Source organism: Seriola aureovittata, chromosome 15 (assembly GCF_021018895.1).
Source record: "Seriola aureovittata isolate HTS-2021-v1 ecotype China chromosome 15, ASM2101889v1, whole genome shotgun sequence".
Classification (NCBI taxonomy): Eukaryota; Metazoa; Chordata; class Actinopteri; order Carangiformes; family Carangidae; genus Seriola; species Seriola aureovittata.
Window position 1 is genome coordinate 3190420 of NC_079378.1, and position 27081 is coordinate 3217500.

The 27081-nt window shown below is 42.7% G+C and overlaps 1 protein-coding gene across 2 annotated transcripts in view; it reads right to left on the reverse strand.

Moving 5' to 3' along the window:
- The window catches only part of zbtb16a (zinc finger and BTB domain containing 16a), a 154868-nt gene that overhangs the window by 22810 nt on the left and 104977 nt on the right, over window positions 1-27081 (reverse strand). For both annotated transcript variants that reach the window (XM_056398205.1, XM_056398206.1), the window contains one exon: window positions 24818-24904. In XM_056398205.1, the coding sequence (XP_056254180.1) occupies window positions 24818-24904 (87 nt within the window). The remainder of the gene's footprint in view (window positions 1-24817; window positions 24905-27081) is intronic.

Consider the following 27081-nt stretch of genomic DNA (forward strand, 5'->3'; position numbering starts at 1 on the left):
ATAAATGACAGCATTCGAGGTTGGAGTATCCCACGGAGAAATTTGCTCAGCTGGGTCATTTGTATACCCCCAGTTTTCTCCACATATAATGCTCAAGCGTGTGTTTACAGATGAAGCACCCCATCGGAGTGCAGTCCTATTTTTCTCTTAAACAGGAAATGGAAGCATTTTCACTCTAAATATATCAGTTAATCTGTCGGCTGATGTAAATCCCTGTCACCAAGATTAATGATCTTGAAAATGGAAGAAAAAAAAAAAAAAAAAAGATCCTTTCAGATCTTATTCACCGAATCACTGGTGCAACAATAAGGGTTAGAAAAACCTGCATGGAGCTACATACAAATGTAAACTGTGTACATTAACAGGAGAAATTCAGCTTTGATGGCTGAAACTGTAAAAAGCAAGAGACGTAAACAAACCGTCTTTAAAAGGCTTGAAGGATAATATCGGTTTTCTTTAGAGGTGAAGACATATACGGCAAAAGATGAAAAGGAAGACAAAGCAGGAAGAGGGTCCCAGACCAATTCAAGAAGTGCCACACACATCACCTAACACCGGCTGTGTGTGTGTGTGTGTGTCTCATGTCTGTACATGTTAATTACTAGGAGTCAACTCTCTGCAGCATGTTGCTAATGTGTTGATTGGGGAACTCTCTTGAATCATTTCCTTCCTCTTTGATCACAGCGTCTTCCCGCTCGGCTTCAGAAACAGACTCGTCCGCTGTTCAGTTTCCCCTGAACACCTTGGAAATGACCTACCTGTCTGTCTATGCAGTCTCATCTACCCAGACCACTGTACAGCGTGAACAGGGAGGCTTGTCTGGTCTGCACCGAGGGCCGTGAATCAATTTACACATCAATAATTTAAGAGTAAGAAAGAAGCAGAGCTGATGTTCTTCAAAACGTAGCGTTTAGCCAGTTTTCCAAACATCAAAATAAAGATTATATCAAGCCACACTTGCCAAATAAATATACAGATATTTTCTATTTTTCTACAAATTATAACTAAGAAAGTGTTGTTCATATCTATTTAAATTGGAAAAAAATATTGCTTTCTATTATGGAAGCAGGAAATATGATATCCCATTGAGCACCTGTTGAGTTTATGGACACTTAAACTGTGCTCCAATATACTGCGGTAGAATAATATTTACTGTTCATAATTATTATAACTCATATCTGCTTCTGTTAAATTACAAAAGTCAAGTAAATAAGAAATGGCGCCTAAGTACAGACAAGCTCTTGTGTCATTTACTAAGTGAAATATTTGATTAAAATGTCGTTATCTTGCTATTTCATGGTTTAACTGAGTGGAATGTGAAGTTTACTTAGTATAATATTCTTTAGCCACAGTGATTTGATTTCATATGACATTTGTCATAAATCACACTTATACTTACAGCAGACAATGAAAATTACTTTTTTTATCTAATTGATTTTTTTTCACCTGCTGTTTCATGTTTAACACAAAAAAATGTGTAAGAAGTTTAATCTCCAATCAGTTGATAAAAGGAAACTTTATTTTCCTTAAACATCATTCTGTTGATAAAATAAAACTTTATGTGTTATCACCTTTTCCCATTTGTTTTCTCACCATTTTGTCATCTTTGTGGCTTGTACAGTAAACATGTTCTGTATGGTTAATGATCATTATCTTATAAACAGATATTTCCACTATTATTATGACTGTTCACAGTTATACTACTACAGAATTAAACAGGGAAAGTCTATTAACCTTCCTCTGGTCATGTGCTCTAATTCAAGCATATTTAAATGGTGTTATGTGTTAATGTGGAAGGTCCACTGCTGCTAATGCTGCTATTAGCTGCTAATGCTAACGTGCCGTTGTCGGCTTGTCGTCGATGAGCGTCAGTTTATTACCGTCTCCTTTTGTTCCTCGTAAACTCACAGCTTCATTAAAGCTCCATCTAATCTTAAGTAAAAGTTAAACGTTTTCCCACAGGACACTCTCCGCTTCCTCAAAATAAAAAGGGTTTGTGGGGCAGACCGACTGGGAGTGACTTACCCAACTCCACCCAGACCCTGTCAACCTCCCATCAGCCCCCCCCCCCCTCCCACACACACACACACACACACACACACACACACACACCTCTACCCCCTGTCTTGCAATGGAATCCCAAATCTCTCCTCGCCTTCCCAGGATTTATTCTTCTCACTGGCCATCTGGACAGTGGGGGCAGACAATGTAAAAGGAAAAGGGGGTCGAGGAGGGGGGGGGGGGTGCGGGGTTGCAAAACCCACATTAGTCACAGGCTCTTAGGTCCTTCGACCCATACACAGATATACACACACAAGGAGGCTGAAGCCAAATGACCCCAGCTACCCCCCCCCCCCCCCCGCTGTGGCTGCTGACATTGTCTTTCCTGCTGGCTTTTAGCACCTCGCTCTACTGTCCTAACCACAAAACACACACATACTCAGCACCCTCCGTGCCTTCCAACACAGACGTGCCGGACAGGATGGGGTGGTGTTTGTTGTGTTTTCTCGCTTGGGGAGAAGGGAAGCGAAGGGAGGGGGGCGGGACACCAAAAAAAAAAAAAAAAAAAAAAAAAAAGGAACAGGGATGAGGGGTGTTTGGGTCGGGAGAGGGAGGCTATCTGATGTGCCGTAACCTTAAAAAGTAAAGCAAATCAATGCTCAGGGAGAAGCATAGCCAAATCGCTACTGAATGATAAAGGTATTAGGTACAATGGGGATGGCATGCTTCTCGGCCAGCTTAATGTAGTTACCGTAGGCCTTTTGTTGGGAGTAGCAGAGGATGAGTACAGGGGTGGAGGTCTGGGAGAAAAGTCATGGAGTACTACAAGCATCCATTGTCGGGAAGGTTCGCATTTAATGCGCACAGTGTTTAGTACGTAAACAACCATACTAACGCCAGGAGCTACAGAATGAAAATACGACACAATGGGGGGGAAAAATAATCACGTGACACCTGAGTTCATCTTGATGAGGTCAACACGCGGTGTAAACAGTTTACAGCAGCAGCAAAAAAAGAAAAGAAAATCCTATTCTCGCATCATTGTGAACCAAGCAAATAGCAGAACATACCCTCAGCATACATACCACGCTACACATGCCACAGCAGAGCATCATAAGCTGCTGTTCACAGCCTGAATGCAGCAGCGCAACTGCACAACAGGCTGCACTCCAGATGAGCAGCGTGGACCCTCACGCAGGCTTTGAGCCTGGATAATAAGTGAGAGGGTGGAGGCGAAGGACAGTAAATAAAGAAGTCAGGATGGTGAGGTGAGGTTGAAGAGGAACAGGAGCACGTTGAGATTCTTTATGAAAAACATTGTACAGTAATTCTGGATTTTCTAGTCGTAACCCACTGGCAAAGATGTACAGCGCATGAAGATTGAATTAAAACAATGTAGGTAATATTAGTCGAGGGTTTACAGAGGAGGACTAAATACATTATTCTCACTAAAAGAAAAAAACAAAAGGTTTTGAGTGAGAAGTGAAAAGATAATCACCCTCTTTCTTCCATCTGACTTCTTCCTTATGTTTTTAGAAACAACAAAAAAGGGGCATTTATACGAGAGTGTAAAAATAAACTGAATCAAATTTAAAGCATGTGTCTGAAAAAAAGCTGCAACAACTGTTCTCCATATAACGTCTCTTTATTTTTAACTCTAAGTCTCATTCCTACGTTGAAATGAAACCGGCCCTCATGGTCGTCTGTGCAAGAGCAGCTTATTACGAACCACAGTGACGTTCTTACTGTCAGGTGACCTCTAGTGGCCGCAGTGAGTATGACGGGAGCACAGGAGGACGTCAGGTGTCCACGTTTGGACTGTCAGGTGCGGGGCGTTCACACAGGAGACGACTGTCCTTTTCCGTTTTTATTATTGTAACCATGACAACGAAGGTCCTCTTACTTATTTCAACCCAAACCAGGATTTTCTCTGAACTTATCCGACTAGTTTTTGTGCATAAACCAAATGGTGACCGTTTCCACATGAGCTTGCGTTTTGTTGTCATGGTGACCAAGGTCAGGTATTGCAAGGCGATGCTGATCCTCCAGGTTTGTATCAAGAGGGCGGGGACCAACAACCTATACGGTGGAAGTTTTTCTTTTGGCTCGTCGAACTCATCTCAGTGAGGTTTAATAGAGATTTAGGAAAGTAAGTTACAAACCACATCGTGTTTTAAACACAACCGTGTGAAACAAAAGCAAAAAGCTAATGATTCATATCATTTTAGGGCTCATTTGTGTGAAACATCTGGCTGATAACGCTCACTTACTGTGATGCATGTGTATGTAAGTTAAATGGGTGATTATAGACATTAAAAAGGTGTTCGAGTGGGCTTTACTGCATCTCACCAGGGACTGCATTCAAAAATCTATGCACTTAAAAATATGCGTTCATTTCTTCATTTTATGTGTCTATTTCCATCAAACAGCACATTTCCATTAGTTTAAAGTGCATTTAAAGCCGTTTCCCAAACAAGTGGTGGATGACTGCAATAAAGGCGAGTTCAGGCAGCTGTGACCTTGGAACCAAACTGCGAGCAGCCGACATGACTTTGTGGGTTGGAAGAAAAGCCTTTATTTATAGATCAGCTGTGTGTTGATCAAACTCCATCAAGGGGGGAAAAGGCGGTTGCTGGAGAGGAAGAAAAGGAGGAGGAGGGAAAGTGTGTGTATGTGTGTGTGTGTCTCAGTTTCTGGGAGGGTTGCTTTTTGAAGAACTAATACAGTGGTGTGTCTCAATCTCACTTAATTCCATTTAAAGGAAATTGATTTGGAGGTGGGGGGTGGGGAGGGGGAGCACAGGGTTGTTCTCCTTCTCTCTCTCTCTCTCTCTCTCTTCATTATAATTGTGATGAAGTCTTGTCCTCGTTTCATTCACTTGTATCCTTTGGTGCCACTACATACAGCACTGTGCTGTTGTGCTATTGATGTACAGTCATAAGGAGAAAAGAAAAGAAAAAGGTATAAAACTTTAATGATCCCTGTGGGGGGGGGGGGGGGGGGGGGGCTCAATGCAGCAACAAGTAGCAGGAAAAAAAATGGAGCATAAATATTAAAACAGAATATAAATAAGGATTACAGGTGACTGGGGTTTTGCAGCATAAATACATACAACTGCGAATATCAACGCTGGAACATGCAGGAGAATTATGTGCTGCAGAAATAAATCCCGCTCTGACATGACAGGAACATGCTATATTTAATTGTCAGCTGAACGCAAATTACCTCAAGTCTTTCTCAGAGCAGAAGACATGTAGAAATAATGCCAGAGAATCTTAAAATGATTCATCTTCAAGCACCAAATCAGTGTTTTTTGTCATTTTTGATATTTAAACCCCAGTGTTATAAGAACGATAGATAACTTGCGTGTAGCTTAACTAGATGAAAATTGAATTATTTAACACAGAATCTGATTTAAACTCTGCGGACAGGATGTAAAATACTGCAAAGTCTTTTGTTAAGAAATGTTTTATTTTTTTTCTGTCCGTGCATTTTTACCTTAATTGCTGCAATGACCCAGTTTCACCAGATATACAGAAGTTTTCATCTCATCTCTTAAAATCTTCCGTGTTCTTCCAATTTCTCATTATACTATAATTATCAATCCGTTTCCTCTTAATAGTGAAGGGGAACACTGCGTTGTAACTTGTATTTTATCCACACTGCAGTGAATTAAATGACCTGATTTGAAAAATAAGTAAATAACATAATGAAGAAAATATACATGATTAAAATGAATATTATTTATTTCTTTCTGCAATAACCTTTCTCATTATATTCCGTATATAATAAATATTGATCAATCATCATCATCAGCTCACATTTTATTCTAATTACCAGCATGTTTCCCAAAGGTTACTGCCTAAACTCTTTGTATAATTCAAAGTGCGACAGAAGAAGAGAACAAACTGGACATGCACATATTAACACGTGCTCATGCACGTCCTCGCTCAAAGACAACATTTCATTTTCGTGTGACAAACAAAGAGAGAGAGAGAGACAAAAAAAAAGGACAATGCTACCACACATCTAAATTGCAGCTTTGATTTAATTCCTTACTCCATGTTTTTCCACCAGGGGAACTCCACTTATCACAATATCACTGGGCGGCTTGTAGATTTAGTCATTTTGCTGCTTGCATGCTCAGGCAGATGAGAGCAGGGGAGGTTCATGTTTTCCACATTTGTATGGGAAAATCAAAGGCAGCCGAGAAAACTCAGCAAGGCTCAAAAGCTCCTCAGACAGAACGAGAGGGGAGAGAAAACAAGTGTATTCAGTGCCAGGGCTGTTAACAACCACCTGTATGTGCCCACCTGTGGTTTCCAAAATAGCTCTCACAAAGAAGCGGCATCCAGGAGGAATTAAAACTAATCCTAAAATTAGCTTTGAAAAACAGAGACTTTGGTCAAAGATATTAGGTTTGGCACGAGCATAAAAATGTGTTTTTCTCATATACATTCACTTGTTTTCACGGCACTGAGTGTACACTGCTACAGAGTCATACTTCAATCCAAAATGCTGCCAAATTCCGTCGAGCTAAGCTGAATACTCTCATTCACGATGATCAAATTGGGATTCACTGAAGGCAGAAATGAAATCATTACTAAAAGACCATCATCTTAAGCCTCCATCTCTGGGGAGAAGTGAGAAGCCTGCTGCCCCAGATTGCCTAAAAATGCAGATAAGAAACGATCCTGCTCCAGAAATTGGTCCTGCAGGACTATTACATTGGAGAGATTAGTGGAAGATAATCATATAATGGCAATGATAGCACCGATCGCAACAAAACGGCCCCATAAAGTCACCTCTGAATAAAGAACAGACGATACAGATGAGTGGGAATAAAGCAGCAGAGTGCATGTGCTGGGTAGCATGTGTGAGACAGCTGCCTGCGGCGCTCAGTGCTGCCTGTAACCAGCAGGGGGCGCTCCCCCGTCTCCACACGCACTCACTGGTTCCCACTGTGGAGCCAGAGCAACGGGGAAGGAGAGAAGTCCTCACATGACCTCTCAGTTCACAGGAGTTTGCCTCCAGCAGAAAGCCTCTTATATGGTATATGGTGAGACTTAACAGTCTCGGTGTCCAGCGGCTGAGACAGTTAATGGCTGAGAATGGAGATTAGAAAGTATTTTAGAGGGTCAGGTGTTTGTTATGGAGCAGCGGGGTCACTGAGGGTAAATGCAGTTTCTCTAACATGCCGCTGTAACACGGACACAACATGAGAAGGAAAAGTCTAATTAAATTCAGGTATACACCCGAGATGCATTACACTGGTCGAAAATGAGCCTGGAGGACTTTTTCAGCTGCTGGTGCAGGGAGATAAATCCACTTATTCCCAGTACATTTTGTCTCCTTTAAAGATTTTTCTGGAAATTAATATCTCGGAAACAAGACCGTACAAGGCACATGACTACCAAGGAAATGATTTCATGACGGAAAATTCTTTTTAAAGGACAGATTTGAATCAAAAAGAGTTCAAACTTATTCCTGTGTGAGATTTTTATTTATATAAAAGTGGGATTTTACGAGTTAATTTTAGACTGTCGGTCATAAAATGCTAAATAAAACTGGGCCATGGAGGCAGCAAATATTAATGAAAGAAAGAGAAGTAAGGAATTGAAACCGGGGTTGTAGAAACATACTTGACCAACACGCAATTAACAAGAGAGGAATGACTCAAACTGTGTAAAAAGGCATAGGCCTGCTATTCTCAAGAATGTTGTAATCAGGCTTGTAATCACACACACACAGACACACACACACACACACTTTACAATGAGCTGCAGAGTAAAAGAACAGTCGTATACCCATTAACACAGAAGTATTTTTCCACGTATTCAAACAAAAACATCAGCAAACAAAAGAATCTGATATCCTGAAATTCGGCTAAAGATTAAAATTCAACAGGATTCACAGAAAAACCTTCACTGACCCCAAATGACTGAGTTCACTGAAGAAATCCTGCAAGAGGAAGCCTTCAAAATGACAGACCCGAAACAGGAGCAACCCCAGATATAGTGAACCATTTCAGGCAGAACCACGCAACAGATACGCGCCTCATTATCCGGTATTTTTTTCCTATTGTCAACAAATCTCATGAAAAGACCGAAAAGCAACAAGGTTTTAAAATGTATCTCTCGATTCTTAATAACTTCCCTGTCCTGTCTGTGTCTGGGCTCATTCAATTCCTCCTGAAGGAAATCTTCAAAAGCACATCACAAATACATAGTTTGATTAATAAAAAAAAAAAAAGAAAGAAAAAGAGTCGCTTCAATTTCCTGAAATACCTGGACACAGATAATAGTTATTAGCTGGATCAATTCACTGGTTGACAATAATAAAAACAGAACGCTGGCAGTCTTATCTTTTTACCTCCTGGAGCAGAAAGATTCTTTGATGAGCCTTTTATTTGTTCCTTGAGTGTCATTAAGAATCATTAAGACTCTTAATGAAAGACATTGTGAGATGTGTGTTTAATGTAAAAAAAGAAGGTGGAGAATTAGAAAAACGGTGAGTAACTTTATTGACATCTTCCCACCGTGTCTCCCTCATCTACACGTCTTGCCCACTTTGCGTCTGCCCCATCATCTCTATCTTTAGCTCTATTCCTCTGCCTCCATGTCTGCAGGCCGTATTTCTCCGTGGACAGAACCCAGGAAATTATAGTGTGGGAGGGAGAGACCACTGGCTTCTCTGACCCAGACTTGCTGCTATAAATCCACACTTCTTTTTTGGAGGCGGGTGACGGTGATGGCGGTGGGGGAATTCTCCCACCTTGACCCCATCGTTTCCTCAGTACATCTGGCACTGCAAATAAGCTGACTGACACACACACACACACACACACACACACACTGACACACTGACAGACAACAGACACAAGCACAACCTGCGCTTCACGCACTTGGGTGGTCACGCAGAAAACAGAACCAGCATTAGTTTGAGCGGCACCGTGCAGCCACTACGGGCCGACTGATCACGTATTGTCGACAGAAACGATGAACGTTTCCCCTCCTTTGCATTTAAAATCAAAACGCTTACAGTAACTACGTTCAGTTTCTCCTAAGTGCAATTTCCCCAACACTTCTCCAGGGTGGAGCACGTGATCTGCAGAGTTAGTGATGGACGTGGCAGAATCATGACAAAAGGCTGTTACACAGATGCCAAGATGAAGATTTTGTTAACTCCAAAAGAGGAGACAGAGACGTGATCTTCCAACTGGCTTTGTCCATGAGCAGAACCTGGACACGCAGCCACAACTTCACGCCAAACTCCATCTAACACATCAACATTTGTCCTGAGGATCAAACTACAGATTCATCCTTGTTTTTAATGGATGAAGAAACTAATTCATGCATTTAAAAGCTTTTTTAAAAAAAATGAAATCATACCTTATGTTTTGATAAGACATTTATTTTGAAAAGCTCACATTCTCAACCCATGATTTGTGTCTGTGCTGCTGGAGTCTGGTCTATCATCAGAAGTTCAAACCAAACCTACGTCTTTATATTTACTTGACTGCAGATGTAAATACCTTGCATGTATTTAATGGAGAGGAACAAAACACAAACTCGGTCTTTAGTGGTGGAATCCAAATGAAACCCAGGACTGCATCTCGGTATGTTTAAAAGATGGACTTTCTCTTCTTCTTTTCCCTCCTTTTCTACCCTGTTTAAGATTCCTGGCCTTTCACCTGACCCCAGGCCTTAGCCAGGGGGGCTGGGGGAGCCGGTTGCTTGTGGTGGTGGGGGTTAAAGTGTAATCCTGGTCCTGTGACCACAAAGGCTTGGCCCCTGAGGGCCAGGGACCAGCCGCATTTTCTGAATTGCAATGTTATCCCTCAGCAAACCCTTCGGACCGACAACATATCAAAGGATTACATTGCAGGGCTTCTCTCTCTCTCTCTCTCTCTCTTCTCTCTGGTGCTTAAGGATGGCCACGAAGCCCAAACCCTTCCCTCTGCTTCTCCTCCCCATCAAGGATCTTAAATCAACCGTTTTAGATTTTGGTTTTGGCTTTTCGATTGTGTGGGGGAAGAAGATTATACAACACAACAAAACCTTTCCAGAATCTAGTTTAAGGAAAAAAAAAAAAAAACCCCAGAGAGAGCTGAAGAAGCCTCTTTTTTTTTTTTTTTGGGTTGCATTATATCAGTGCCTCAGTCCAACCACTTTCACATCAATCTATTAACAAGAGTAATTGCCACATAGCATCATTACAACTGACACATATTTTAAACCATTCAGATGCTGATATCTGGCTGTTTAGTGTACTGCTAATTGCTTGCTTAAGTAATCCATTAAGGAGTGTTTCTACAACAGCTTGCATGCTCCATTATCATTAGTTTTATTCTGAGGAAACCTTAACACACCCTTTTTAACAGCACCGCGGCTTTGCCCTGAGCGCCTCTTTGCATTTAAACCTAAAGAATTTGCTTAGCAACTTCAGAAGACAGAGGGAACTGAAGCGAAAGAGAGAAAAGATTTAATTGACGCCTCCCCCATTTTCCCAGGGTGAAGACAAGAGGTAGGAGGGATGACGGGGAGAGGGGGGGGGTGAGGTGATGTGACACTGCTCTCCTGGTGTTGCGACTGTACAAAAGGAAGCAGATTTGCAGAAGAGGTGACCCCTGACCTCTAAAGCTGAAGAAAGGGTCTTCGATGGCCCCAGCTCCAACCAATCAATCACCTCCCAGAGGCTGCTGGTCAGCCGGACTGTAAGAGGACACTGCAGTCCGACCACCGGACCCACCCCCAAACATTCCTTGGGAGGAAACTTTTTTCCTTTTTGGCCAAAGGGTGGGGTGGTGAGGGGTGGGGGGGGGTTCAGAAATAAAAGCAGAACAGGTCAAGATTTGTCTTTAAAAAAAACAACAAAAAAAAAACAAAAACAAAACTTGTTCCATTAAATTATTTAACTTCACCCTTTCTGCCCAAATTCAATTTTAATAATATATATTTTTAAAAATCCAGTAATCCAGAACAGCCTGCAGCTGTCTAGTTTTCAGTAAACACCTCTCTAGTTGATGAAAGATCTGAATCTTGGATTACATACTTACTTTATTTGAATATTTATTGTGATTTATTGTAAAGTTTCTGGATGAAACTGTATATTTATGATGACAATACAATTAAAGATGCTTGACTTGATTTTAAAGAATATTAAAATAAATATCAAGAAGTTTCTCTCCGCTGTCTGACCACTGCCTGGCTGAATTACACTGCTGCACAGGGGACTTCTGACTTCTGATTTTCCTATTAAATGATGCTGTTACTCCTGAGCAGTAAAAGTTAGTCAAGGTCAGTGTACAGCCAACAGCTGGCCGCTGACTTACGAGCGTGTTGCTGACACCACGGAGACTTTAGGCATATTTGCTTGTGAATAAATACATAATTAAATGCTAAATTAATTTTCACGAGAACATTTACATACTGGAACCGAGAGAGCGGGAATGAAAGGCAGCAAAAGACAATAAAGAAAGGTGCACAGTGATCACCGACTCGCTGGCATCACCGAGGAAATATTATTATACCCAAGGATCAAGTGTTTTTAAAGCTCCGGCTTTTCCACAAAGACACAACTTTGCATTTCATTCTTATCTTTAATATGCATGACTAATACTCAGCTTTTTTCATTCTATTCATTATATGAAACCATTAATATTCAACACTAGCTTTTATGCATTCAACGTTCACCTGCTCCAGCCAAGATTCTCATAGTGTTGATTAGAAACGATGATAACAACACTGACTTTACACTCTGCGCTATTGTGACATCAAGACTTGACACCGGCCTCTTTCCATCGATGGAAAAGATTCAGTCCTGGTTCTCCGCGATCTTGAGCCTTAAATCACAGGCAGGTCAGACAATAAACAAAGACTCTTCAGTTAGATAAGAGTCGGGGAACTTGTTGAACCGGTTCAGGACAGAACCAAATAGACAATAATTATAAATGACCTGCGAGATATTTGTTTAAACTTTAATCTGATACCAAGATGACCGCGTCCGTTAATAACACATCGTGTGGTTTGAGACGGTTAAATAGCCCGATCATATGTCTAAATCACAGGCGTTTTTCTTTGCCAAAGAATATCCAGCAGCAGCAGTGTTTTATTACATCTGTCAGTTAATTGGAAATGATTTGTTGAACAGTTGAAGTAGAGTTTTCACTTGTTATTGGAAAAGCTTTGTTTCATGGCAGCAGCTTTCAGACTCCACATTAACTCATCTTCCTCTCTGATTACGGCAGCTCCGAGCAGCAGCAGCAGCGGTTGTAAATAGCAGCAGAGACTTTGTAGGTCATTTCGTCTGTATAGCCTTTGTTACTCAATACGAGACTGGAAATTATGATATAAAAAAAAGAAAAAAGACAACTGATTGATGTGAAGCACAGGATGCCGAAGTCAACAGCGTCTGAGATGAAAGCATTCCAGGTCGCAGCGGTCTCTCCAAATAGAGCACGTAAAATGAATAATTTGTGACAAGAATGAAGTGCTGATTCATTCCCAGCACCACACCTGGGCAAACACGCACAGTCCTCTTTGTTACTACGAGCAAAACAATGAAAGGCCCGAGTGAAACAGGAGAGAGCACAGTGACACAAACAGTTGGCAAACATCAAACATACGTGTTCTTATACTCTCGATTCCATGTACAAATTAACACTCGCAGATGCTCCGTTTTCTATTTATTTATTTTCCCACCAGAGCTTATCAAGCATTCACTAGTGTTTTCTTTTTGTGGCTGGTTGCAAAAAGGCCTGACCAGGTGCCATCTATCAAAACAATCTGCTCTCAGAGGGAAACCTGCTATTAACTGATAAGAGTCTGCCCTCGGTGGGGTGTAATAGGTCCCACTTGAGTTCCTTTTTGGAGTATTGTCCTGGCAGGCCACCTCCAAGACAAACCCAAACTCAATGACTCCCTCTCTCCTTCGGTCCCTCCCAGGCTGAAAAGTACAGCAGCTGCCTCATGTCGCCGCGCTGGTCCTCAACAGCCACATTCAGCCGGGCCTGTTGAGGGGGGACACTTCATTCCTCCGTAGCTGACAATCAGCCACGGTGAAGCCACTGTTATTTTGGAAAGACCAGCTCTCTTCTCTACTGAGCTACATTGGGTTTATTTTTAACAATATATCATTATCTCATTATATAATCACCATTATTATATGAAGTGAAATCACACGCTTGCGGCCTCTGGGTCCCATTAAAGCTGCGATCACTCACATCTCACGTGTCTTTACCTTAACCGAGCAGCGTGGACCGTCTTTAAGTTGAATGAGATACAGTGCTGATATGATGATAAAGTTGCAGTAAAAACAGATGATTTAAAGTGTGTATTAATGAATCATCTAGAAAATATTTACAAACGGATTTTTATTCTGCGCTGAAATGAATGTGTAAAAATGGCTGCCGGTTTCAAACACTACAGCTGAATTTAAAACAGGGGGTATCCTGTACGGCAGATGATATTTGTAGATAATGAGCTAAATAAAACCTGCAGAGGATCTTTCAGAGTCGACTTCTTCAGTAATTTTCATGTAATACTGAAATTAATGGGAACCAATGGCTGCCTGGGAGGTTTAGGAACTGAACTTCACTAATTCAGTTATAAAGGTTTGAGATTAATGTGCGTTAATATCAATAATCACTTTCTTTCTAAACAATATCGGTTGCTAGTCCCTCTCCTCAGGTGAGACCCAGGCCACCAGGCGTACTGGACCCTTTGTCGTTATGGTAATAATCTTCAAAAATATTTACCACCAACAATGACACACTCCAGTGATAACCCAGAATCCTGTATTTCAGCTCAATACGTCGTCTCAAATGACAAAATCCTAAACGCTTTCAGCTGAGAACTGTGGAAACTGAGTCAAGGACAGCTTGACAGTCACACTACAGCCAGCTACAGCTCATCATCCGTCAAACATCCCAGGATTTATCCAGCATGCGTGAGGGTGCAAAACGTCCGAAAAATGGCCGGCAGTCGAGCTAGCTTCCAGAGACAATAGCGCACTGCGGCCACAAGAGGGCAGTAGATTACAAGATGACTGCAAACAGGAAACTCTCTCAATGTTTCTCCCTCAGTTTTCCTGAAATAAACCACTGGGACAAACCCAGATTACAATTAAACTCCACCTGGAACTTCCCATTTAACTCACATCACTTCTTATGGACTTCTGTAAAAACTTCTGTAAAATCTTTGGACAACAGAGACATAACCTAGAGTTCTATAATAAAGAACTTTTATAAATCTGACTTCTTACGGCGCGGCTGGTGAGTAGCTCATTTCCTTTACAGAGAGATGAAGTCAGCTCATCAACTGGAAGCCGAAAATCACATTCAAATGGAGTGATAATTAATTAGGTCTAAATGTCATTTTCATAATTGGGATTGTTCGGGATTTGGTTGCTTGTTTTCGTCGAAATAATTTCCTCCTTCCTCAAGTCAGAGGGAGAGACAGACGTACAAACATACATTCATACATACATACATATGTACAGACATACATGTCATCTCCCTCTGATGAGCGTACATCACTTCAAACGTCTTGTGCTAGAAAATCATCATCACCGACCTCAGATGAGGGAACCCCTTTCTTCCCATTGAGCCGGCTCTATTCATTAAACCATGTATGGGAAGGCTGCCAAAATGACCCATCAGAGATTGACGGGGGTTAAGCTCCCATAATCAATATGACACTGCTAAGTGCCCTTTGATTGAGCTGCACGCAGTGTAAAAGGACATTTCTGTGTGCCCGGCTGCTCTTGCCACCAAGAAATGCAGCATTTGTCCAAAGCTAAACGGTCTTCTGAATGTCATTGTCACGGGTACATTAACTTTTATATGAGTCTGAGAGACAGACTTGGAGTGAGGATGAACGGCCATTTTCATTAGCGTGGCTGCTCGGTGCCATTAAGGGCGCTGTCAGACGGACGGGGAACAGAAATGGTTTTGCATGGGGCGCGTGAGCTAAGGCCGGAGATTTCATTCCTTCTCTTAAGATGTTGCACGAAGAGAGCTGGAGTGGCGAAGGCAGCGGCTAAATTTGCCGGTGTGAAACCCCCCGTGTCACTAGGCAACTGGATCCGATGGTTCCTTTGTTTGGGGTGAAAGGTTGGAAGCACTCGTACTAATCTCCTTGCTTCACAATTAAGGAACACAGGAGAGCTGCTCGAACCTCTTCCCGCTCTCAAACAACAACAACAAAAAGAAAAGGATTGAAAGACTCCTCCATTGTCCCTCCTCCTCAGTCCCTGCTCCCCCTCCTCACTCTCCACGCTAATCGAAAGGTATTTGCACTGTAAATTAAAAGGGCCCTCGTGCGTTGCTGTTTTAACACTGACGCGCTCTCCTAAGATGTCCACAAACAGCTCCAATCTAATTACAGAGGGAGATTTACTTCAAATAACACTGTGGACAAAAGAACCCTGGCTATTGTTGATGCGGGGCCACTGTTCCACATCTCTTTCTCTCTTTCACTCTCTTGGGCGAATCCTTTTATATTCAAAGTCCTCGCCTCGCCAAGGTTAAAATGCGATGGGATATCTGAAAGTGGGGAACCTCCTGACAAAAGCGGCCTTTTTATTTCCTGAATGGCAAATGCCTTCGTTGATTTCCACTGTTCTGTCTCTTTCCTTATCTATCCTTTCTTTTTTTTTTTTTCCTCCTTCTTCTTCTCCCTTTTTTTTTTTTTTTTTTTTTTAACCAAGCAGATTTTGAACAAAGCCGCAGCGGCCGACATGCAAATGTAACGGGGGAGAAAAGCGGCATCCAAGGGAGTTAAGATTGTCCGACAACGGGACGTGCTTGCTGGGGTTGCATTGTGACATACGGCTGAGACACATCCTCAGGGTCGAAAGAGGGAGGAAAGGGATGGTGGATATTGGCTGGCCAGATTTGCAGTGTGTCCTGCTGACTTCCATTTTATGGCCCGTGAATCGCAGAGCCCTCTGGGAGTCTATAATCCGCTCCCCCCCACCCCCACCCCCCGACCCACCCTCCTGCTGCCCATACCACATCATTTTATTGGTCTCTCTAGATGTGTGGCTGCTGTCCCTGGTTTACAATGATCCATCCATGTGGGGATTCTCCCGCAGCCAGACTGTTGCACACTACGGACATCCCAATTTGCTACTGGATCCCACCCACCTATTTCCCCCTTATAAGAATACTACCTCCCTCCCTGACATGCTGTTGTCCCATGGTTTCCTGTGGCGGTGCCTCAATGCGACTGTGCCCACCATGACACTAAGCCTCGGCACTGAGGCTCTGCAGTGCAGGGGCCCAGTTGGGTATTTCTCAATGAATGAAGCTGGGTGCGGGGGAACGTAGCAGTGCCAGCTCTCATTCACACATTTTTATCTCTTTTACACACAAACCACACATCCACTATTCACATAGGCCGCTGTGCATAACACTCATGGCCGTGGCGGATGATTACTACCGGGTGTTGGTCACACCGCAGCCCCGCACAGTATCCATCAGCCAAACGGAGGATCTTCCTCCGCCTGGAAAAACTCATTTAGATCTTATCTGGGGAAAAATTTGTTTGCTGCGGGAGAAGGAGGAGGTTAGTCGCAGGAGAACTGACTGTAGTCTAGCTAGTGCCACTTGATTTAATTTAGCCACCGATAGTGTCTCTGACCACTTGTACTCTTCTTATTTTGGAAGGTGAGTGAGAGTGAGTGCCAAGGAGGGGGAGATGGAGGGAGGCAAAGAGAAAGAGGTATTTGTTTACAGAGGCAAAGGGAATCGAGGGGTTTTAAACGATCATCTTACTCACGTTTTCGACAGGAAGTAGATACGATATAATAATCTGTATGAATATGAAGCCAGAATCATTGATCACATCGCTCTAGATATCGAGAGGGGAAACCACTTTCTAGGATCACTATGTTGATGAATTTTTCTTATGATATAATGCTTTGATACTGAATGTGTATGAGCTGCAGGTGGTGCTCAGAGAGCTCATTAATCGATTACTTGCTCAAGTCAATTATCCAGCAAAAATAGCTCCAGAAATCTCCACTTATTCCAGCTGCTCAAATGTGAGAATTTGCTGCATTTACAAAACTTTAAAACTTAAAAAAAACAACAACAAAACAAAAAACCTTCAGAATCTGAAGATTTTACTTTGTGCTCTGGGAAGCTTTTTTCTTTTACATTTCATAGATGAATAGAACTGAAAAAATGAAGATGGCAACAAGTAAAACAGACAAAAAAAAACATGCACTCTCTGTTTGATGCCAACAGGCAAATACGTCTGTCTCTGTACGTCTCAGTGTTCGCTTGGCATCGTGACTATGGAACGTGATAACCTACTGCGACCCAAAAATGGCCTGTGTGAGTTCCCTGGCCAGCTGGCCGCAGACAGACAGACAGACAGACAGACAGACAGACGGATAATCTGCCGCCGTCCACGGACAGCTTGCTCAATTATGAGTGGGACGCTGAAACGAACGAGCGCGCTGCGAATCAGCATTTTGACTCACCAGATGACACCGACAGGAAGCTCACCATGCTAACATTTTGTGATCAGAAGTCATAATGCTAATGCACATCTGCCCTTTAGCGAAGCGCTGCGCTGAGACTCATAAACGTGTTTATTTTATCTTTATGGTGATAATTTCATTCCAACAGCTAACAAGAGTTAAGAGGGATCAGTGGGCTGAGTGGAATCATATTCACACTTCCACCGTCCAGGGGGCTGTATGCTTGTGTATTCATATATATGTGTGTGTGTGTGTGTGTGTGTGTGTATGTGTGTGTGTGCGCGCCTCAGTGTGTGTACCAGCAACACATGTGTAGCGCTGCCTGCCCGGGGTGGAAGAATATTTGCTTTGCTTATCGCCGCCCTAATGCTCACTGACAAGTTAATAACATCACAATTAACTAAATGCTAAACAGATGCCAGTGCTGGACTAATGTGATTGAGACAATCGGCACTTTTGACGTGACCCCTGTGTAGCGCTGCCATTGGCCTAATTTGCTTGAGTGACATGACTGGACTGTGTTTGTGTTGTGTGTGTGTGTGTGTTTGTGTGTGTGTGTGTTAGTATTGGAGGTAACAGATTGCTAAACTAGGAGTGTCAACACTTTACGAGGTAGAAAAAGCAAAAGGAAAAGTAATAATATGAGTAAAAAGAGCTTTTTTTCTGACCATCATAACCTTGTTATACCCCCCCACCCCCCCACCCTCCTGCTCTTTCTCCTTTTCTGTCTCCCCTCCTTTTCCGCTGCTCTCTCTCTCTCTCTCTCTCTCCAGCCAAACTATTTCTGGCTTGAGAAAAGAAAGTGTTTACTCTGTGGCCGCGGCCTGCTGGAATCACGCTGTGTTCCCACTGGCTAAACCCACTATTGCCACTCCATGGTTTGCATATTTTCCCTGTATTACAAGACTTTAAAAAAGGACGGAGGGAGATAAAGAGAGAAAGAAAGAAAAATAGAAGAGTAAGAGAGCAGCCACCCCCCCTCCTATTATATGTGGATTTTCTCTGGCACTGCTGTGTGTGTGTGTGTGTGTGCGCGCACATGGAGATGATTCATGTATAAACAGGAACACCAACAGTTGGACAACAAATTCTTCCAAAGCCTGTGGACTCCAGACTCATTTTGTACGCAGGTCACATGGGAGATGCGGTCCCCTATCGTTTCAAGTGCCACTCAGCTAATGTTGAAAACCAGGCGACTGCTCATACACAGCTTGACGGATTCATGTGCAGATTTCAATGCAAGTTACAAAAGTGTGCACTTACATGCATGTACAGTTTGCATTGGCAGTAAAATGCATGCAGCCTGCAGAAATCTGCACTTTTTAAATCTGCAGACAGACAGAGTAAAAAAAAAAAAAAAAAACTACTTTAACTTCAATTTATTGCTTACTTTTTTGTTTATGAGCCACTTTCTCTGCACATATTCTGACCTTTTTGCTTTTCTGCACCGAGCTCCAGTTTAATCAAGTGGAATGTGAGTGTGGTGGGTTTTACCAATAAAAATACAAGAGCTATAAATTATGGTGGGGACCAAAACAATCTAATGAAAAAAAGAGATGACGATAGCTGGCAGAAGTAAAGAGCTGAGGACAGAATGAGAGAAAAACAGCAGCTCGGAGATCAGAACAGTCTTGTACAGCCCGACGGGGAGAGGCTTTACTGGAAATGCAAACTGAAAATGACACGTCGGAGGTGGCTGTGTGTAAATGAGCACAACACTCTCACAATACAATATTATGGTTTGGGATAACAACAAAAAAAAAAATCCACATTAAAACGGTTTTGGAAACGTCTTATAGTTGATATCACAAAGAGGAAATGACAGCGCGCAGCAGTGTTGGACACTCCTCAGATTTCTGACGACTAATTCTTCCTCTGCAAACCTCATCTCCAAAAGATTTGTAAAACAGAATGCAGTTATGATTCTGTGTATTAAATAATAACTAACTCCTTAAATGTTACTGCATCTCTTGAATACTAGAGCTCATATTATGTGCTGAAGTATTTTTTTTTTTTTTTTTGTCCTTGGTTTAAAAAGAAAAAAAAAAACAAAAAATTCAAGCTAAATTGAAATCCAAATGTTGGAAATACAACGGCTATATTTGATGCTTTGCTTGACATTGAATAAAAACTGACCTGTTTCCCTGCATGCGCTCCCAGAGGAAAGGCATGCCTGTTGGTACGGCATGTCATTTTTCATTTTGAACATAAAAATCTCTGTGAAAGAAACAATGCCGCTCAGATTTAAAGAGAAAGTCTGAGCACTGCTTTGGCATTTGAGGACATTTTGCTGCGGACCGGCATTACATCATGTGAAATCACATTAAAGATTAATTAAGGTGTTTTTGATATTTCTTCGAAAAAGGTCCAGCTCGGCCCCGGCCTTTGATTATATTAGTCCTGCTGCAGGAATGTTGTACGCTGCTGCTGGATACATACAGGAATTCAAAAAATGCATTACAGTAGGAAATACAAAAACACAAACTCACTAGATGTTAAATCGATGTTCTTCGCCTCTTGTTTGGTTTGGAAGCTACCAAACTGAAAAATCTGAATTCAGATGACCATCCAGGGCCATGACATCTGGTACGACAGTTCTGAATCTTATTATTTATTCATTTTTTAGTAATAACTAAAGGTATTAGCCTTTTATTTATTTATTTATTTTTTTACACGTTTTCTTTCCTGACATTTGCCACTTGCCCTGATGATATGTTTGAAATAAAAATGCAGTCTGGAGTGATTTCATATCAGTAATCTGTCAATCACCTGACAGGAACATGATGAAATGGAAGCCTCCGCCAGGAAATCCTTTGTGTAAGCACGGCCTTACATGTTGTGTTTCCTGGGAAGGCTGCCGTGAGCGCGGGGCTAGGCCTTTTAAAATGAGTCGAAGTCTCGGTGCATACATTGCATAACAATTGGAGGACATGAGACAGAGACGGTACTAAATGGGCTACGATTCTAAATGACAGCAGTGTTATTCTTTAAGGATGAGAGCTCCATGAAAGCCAGACAGACTGTGTTCTTTGCTTACAAAAGCCCTGAGGCGAGTCCCAGTTTAGAGAGGGGGAGGTAGTGGTGGTGGTGGTGGTGGGGGGGGGTGTCTGATGCGATGCCATCCAATTTGGGGAAATATGTGACAAAAATTAGCTGCGAGTAGATGTAATGCAACTCACAAGTGACTTCGGCTCCTGAATACAGAGTTTCCTGGATTTTATGCGAGTGTGTATTTGTTGCACAACACTGCCAAAGTAGGGGATAGTTTGCACTGAGTGTTTGTGCATGTGTATTTGCACGAGTTCACTAGGGTAAAAACAGCCACATGATGTTTTGCTGCTCGTTCCCCTGGCATCCTGACCAGTCAAATCCCCCCCCACCACCACCACCACCACCACCACCACCACCCCCATGCAAAAGAGCTTGTCCGTTAGGAATGACGGCAACTCCAGGAATGCCTCCGCGGCCTCCAGACTGTCCGCTGGTTTTGGATAACCAGCCGCTATACGTCCCGCACACATGAGCCGCTGAGTAACATAGAGGAGCGTGTGATACACCAAGCATGCGCAGTCGTGTTAAAAGCAGGAGAAGGCAGACAAAGTGAGAAAGAGACAGAGGTTGAGTCAGACTGCAGCTGATCAGGCCGACAGAGGAGATGCCACAATAGTTCCCATTCAAAGCGGCAAGAAACAGCCACAGTTTCAGAGGCCAAATATTGTCATCAGAGAACATTAGCCAAGGGCTGAAGCGCTGCCAAGAGGCAGGCAGAGATCAAATCTGGCTTTGATGGCCAACAGTAACCCCCTGCTCCCACCGCACGCCCTCTCTGATGTTTTGCGTCTTGGGTACTGTACACACAGACGTTTCTGTATAAATAAATCCATGTTTGTTAAGCTTTCCAGCTCAAACTGATTTAACACACAACTGTCCAGTGGAGCTGCTGTTGCCTCTGTGTGCAGCTTTCTTTGGTTTCGTCTCTCCCTGTATATTTTGATGAGAGATCGTTATTTACATTGCTAGACACATAAAGAAGGCCATATCTAAAGCATAGAATAAAAACACAGTGCTAGCAGGCACAAGAGGAAACATATTCATTACACCCCATGATATAAAAGAGGGGCTTTTGTAGCATAAAAAAATATTAACAATCAAGCTTTTCTTTGAGCTTTTCTCAGGCTTAGATGTAAAAAGCACTGAAGAAAGAAAGTCCACAAGGTCATTATAAACATTCGTTCATCCTCTTAGGACCATGAAAAAGTAAAGTTTCCACATGGAGGATAAATCCTGAAAGCTTTGTTTCAGACTCACTCTCATGACTGACCTGGTAGCTGTAGTTTTGAAGGTGCCCCAGTGGGCAGAAAGATATTTTTCTTCCTCAACAATAACTCTCTATGATCCACAGTTGCTACTTCCAAAATTCGGTATTCAAAAAAAAAAAAAGTCAACATCCTAGCGGGGCCCGAGCTGCAGGGATCGGCCCGTCACGTGGCAAATGAACTGAGTGCGATTCCTGCAGTACACGGAAGCGTGATGTGCAGCTGCGCCCGCGGTGTGTCCCCTCGCCTGACTGCAGAAGACCTAGCACACGCGTGGTTGTACGAGTAGCTCCCACCGGACGATAGAAGAGACGAAAACAGACAAGTTCATAATAAGTCTCCACGAAGTTAAAAAGAGTGAGAGACACAGGAAGGGACTTTGTTTGTTTACGTCTCCAGCTCTCATCATCATCATCATGTCATCAGTCATTCCCTGCTGGAAACAGACCAATTGGCTAAATGCTATCAACCGTCGACTCGCTGTGGAGCTCGGCGCATGAATAATACTTAACCTTTGAATGTCACCATATGTAATAACACACACACACACACACTAACTCACTCACTCACTCATTCACTCTCTCACACACACACACACACACACACTCAGACGAGGAAATAATAAACACATTGTCTGAGCAGGATCTGCAGCACAAAGAAAACCTCTGCTGATCCCAGAGCAGTGTGGAAAACTACAATTCAAATGACTGTTAGAGATACTTATATTGATTATTAATTGATTTAAAAATACAACGAGGAATATGTTAATTGTAAGTTACTTAATTATCGGTGTGCTGATTGACCTTGGGCTTCTATAATGACGCCAACAGAAACATATTATGTGTATTGATTTGTGGCGCAGCGATGACGGGCGCTAACACTGAAGCGATAGGCCGTGTCTTCAGAATAGGGATGTCAAATGTCAACTGTTGAAACCCAGAGCCGGGGAACGTCGTGATGTAGGTGAACTGCGGCATAAATATCACAAGGAAGGAGAAACCGAAAGTGAGAATCAGACAGTGCTGTGAAACTGCCTTGTCATATTTCACCAGAGCCCATTTTTCAAACGTTGATCCCTCACAGGGGCTGAACACATGGATGACTACTATACTATTACTGCTGCTGCTGCTCCAGTTGTCTGGCAGGAAGACACGTCTGGCCCTGGCTGCGGCTGCTGCCCGCCCCCCCCACGCCCGCTCTGCTCACCTCCCCCCTCCCCAACCCCTTCCATTCGTTCCAGACTAGAATGCCTATATTTAGAGTGCTCCTTTCCGCTGTTATGGCTGTTGGATCATTAGCCTCATTTAACCCTTCTCTACCTCTGGTGAGCTGATTGGCTGAGGGCATGCCCCTCAGGAGTAACCCCCCCCCCCCCCCAAAAAGAAAAATAAAAATCCTGACAACACCGCCCCACCTTCCCCACTCAAATGTTAAGGAAGAATGTGTGTGTGTGTGTGTGTGTGCGGGGGGGTATGAGTAGCTGCAAAGAAAAAGTGGAGCCACCCAATGGGAGCTGATATTGGCAGCCTGAGGGTCACGGCTTCAGACGAAGGACAAAACACAAATGATGATAATGATGATGTGCGGCTATTTCTGGGATCGGTTTCTGGTGTGGATGTGCTTCAGCGGCGCTCTCTTCTTCGCTCATCTGACTTTGTTTGAGGAAATCTGCTGGAGATCTTGCACCCCAGAGGATGAACCATTGTAATTCTGGACACGCTACAAGCTTTCCTCCACTCCCGCTCCCAGTGCAATACGTCACGTTTATGCAGAAATATCACAAGCTAATGAATGGATTACTAAGAAACTTGCTGTGGACATTAATATTCCCCAGAGGATGAATCTTGATTCTGTGGCTTTTCTTCTCGAATCACCTTTAAAGCAAAAATTTGAACCGGACTGAAAATCAATATTTAAAAAAATATGAGCACGAAGCCAAAGCTAATTTGTATTTGTTATTATTGTGTTATAATTCTACTCTACCCATTAGGATTATTCATTTACACATTACTGAACAACACTATCCATCAACCCCCCCTTTTAACAGTAGTATGGTAGTGTACAGAACTTATCTGTGAGGCCGGTAATGCTGGGAAGTAATTATACTCAATCTGCTGTGATTGTCCAGATTCTTCAATAGACAGAAACTCTGGATGGAAGGACTCACAAACACACATGCATGATGCACAGCGAATCCTTCCAGCACATACCCCCGCCCCGAGCACACCACCTCCATAACGAAGCAGGGGGGAAGTTTAAGACGTTGTTCCTTCCCCCCCCAAATTAAAGTGTTCATCACCAGCAGTGAAACTGTTCTGAGCCATCACACATCTGTTGAAGGGGGATTTACTTCTTCCTATTTACATCTTGGCACCTAGATCATCCTCCTCTTTCCCATCTTCATACCCGAGAACTGATAAACAACATCGCCCTGCCAAGCTTTCCCGGTTTGTTGATTACTGTTGGGTCTGTCTTGATTTAGGGCGAGTGGGACTAATCCAAGATGATGTTATCCATCTATGTGTCAATCCATGGATCCAGTTAGGGAGAGAAGGCTGAACGAGCGCACCACCATCATCACCATCACCACCACAACAACAACAACAACAACACGCCACAACGCGCATGCTGATTTGTGAAAATATACAAACACATTGCGAGTGTGAATCAGAGAGCGGTGGGAGGGGGGAGGGGGGGGGGGGGACGACACACACTGATGATTCAATGTGATCTCAGTTTTTTCTCAGTTTGAATTTGATCTCATTACAGAACGTAGACATCTCGCTACTTTGACCTTTTCTCTGCTATTTTTAAATAATTTGTCTCGTCAAAATAAGCTCATCATCTTAAATCCAGGATCTATGTACGTGCTGAACAAAATCAGGTGGAGCAGCATGTTGATGCAGCAGTGGAGCTCGTAATCTTTTTGTTTATGTCCACGGTGTCAGGATGATGTGTCTGGCTGTGTGTGTGTGTGTGTGTGTGTGTGTGTGTGTGTGTGTTCATACCGGTGTGGATCTGTCGGTGAGCCTCCAGGGATTCCTCTGTCTGGAACTGGGCGCCACACTGGTCGCAAACGATGGCCTTCTCACCAGCTGGAAAACAAGAGACAAGAGAGCGGACGCCTGTTACACACTTACACACATGTACGTCATATGGAAAAGCAAGTAAGAGATGGAGAGAGGAGAAGGGTGTGTTCAGTTCTGTGTGAAAAATTCACACAGAAATGAGGACTTTATTTGCGTTAGCGTCATAGCTAACTCAACAAGAAGGCGACCATAACACATATTTCTAACTTAAAACAATGAACTGGGAGGAAGTGTTTGAAATTCATCGACCTTCAACAGAAGCTACAACACACAAACGCGAGGCGTGAATCTTTAACCTCGACAACCAATAAATCAATAATAAAATAAGCTCAGTGTAGAGAAGTAACGAGAGAAGTCAGGGCAGAAATGCAAAAGCAAAAGTTTAGTCCACCAGAGACAAAAATGTCACGCTTCGAGCTTCATCACAATTCTTTAAAAAACAAATACACGGCGATCCGGATCACAAATTTATGCAAAGAACAACAAACAAAACAATAAATCAAAACAAAAGTATGATTCTGTATCTTCAACTCATTCAATTTTTAGAAGTCAGATGAATATTTTTCAGCATTTGACTGATTAATTGGAGCATCGTGATATATAATTTATTCTACATTTAGCTTTATAATTTGATGAGTCGAGCTATCAGCCTTCAGATTGGTCCGATTCAGCTCCGTATTTTTCATTTATAATATCCAAACAATGGCAGAAGGTGTCATCCCCGAGCCCCTTCATGCTTGATGTAGACTAATTTGCCCTCCCCAAAAAAATCTAACTAATAATTATAGAGTCCATTATTTTGACAGTTCCTGTGACTGACTCAGGAAGAATGGGGCTTAGTCTATTAGTCTGCTCTATTAGCTCTATTAGTCTGTAAGTCTAATTTCTCTAAGTTCCAGATCAATGGATCTTTAAAACTGAACATTCTTCCTGCACATATAAACTACAGAGACAAATAAATATATTTAGCGTGTAGCTTAATATACAAGACTGAAAAACCATTAGTTATTGCTGAGTGCTCTTCCATTTTTGTTCCATTACACTTTGCTTCTGTTTATGTTGGCAGATCAAGCACGTTCACCCTTGGGCAGCGGTCTGGAATGCCATGTTCACCTATACTTTATGAATGTGTACAATCTTGTACAACAATAAAAGGAGAGGCGGGAGCCTGGCATGCACACACACACACACACACACAACACACACACACACACACACCCACACACACACACACACACACACACACACACAGGGTGCCGTTAGAGGGCACATCAGATCAGGCTCACACAAATGATTTTTTATGGCTTGGCAACAAGAACTGTACATGCCATACACATCACACATCAAATAGACGCACACACACACACACACAAACATAATCACACACACACACACATTTAACATCTGGATACTGTGTGCGTGTGAAATGGGCGTGCGTGTGTGCAAGCCTGTGTGTCTGTTTCCAGTGCAAGCACAGAGTGATCTCTCCCGACCAGACCTTGGTTTGTTCTTGGCACGGCCTCCTGGGTTACGACACCTCCAGAGAGAGAAACAGAACACAATGAAAACAGGAAGCCGATTCTTAGATGACAGAAAAAAAAAAAAAAAGTCAGGGAGAGATGGCTTGTGTGGTTTTGCAACCGCGCTGACATTAGGGAACGGCCTGTACTGTAATAAGCCCTACCAAAAGCAGAAATGACATGGACCGTACATGACAGAGTGTGCCTGCCAGTAGAGTGCTTATGCAACAAGTTATGCAAAAGATGGTACGCTGCACAAGTGAGCGTGACAAGATCATAAGCCACTGTAATGCAACCTTTAAAGCTAGAACATCCTAGATTCATCTGTGATATCAAAAGATTTATTTCCATGTAACAACTTTAGACTAAATAGACTGAGCCGCCGAGCAATGTCCCTCTTAATTGGCTGCATATTCAAGAGGCATAATTTGCAGTGTGAGCGTATGGCGCGCCAGTGTCAAATGCACAGATGAGCATATGGCCGAATTAGCTGGCAAAAGCAGCCACTTAACCTTTGGAGAACAAGACATGTAGTGGAGATGTAGACAGAATCCCCCAACACACCCACTGATGTCCCTCATTTGCATTAATCACATAGTCCCTCTGTTGCTTCTTTAACTCCCTGATTCATCACTGCTGGCTCGACTACAATTATTATTTTTA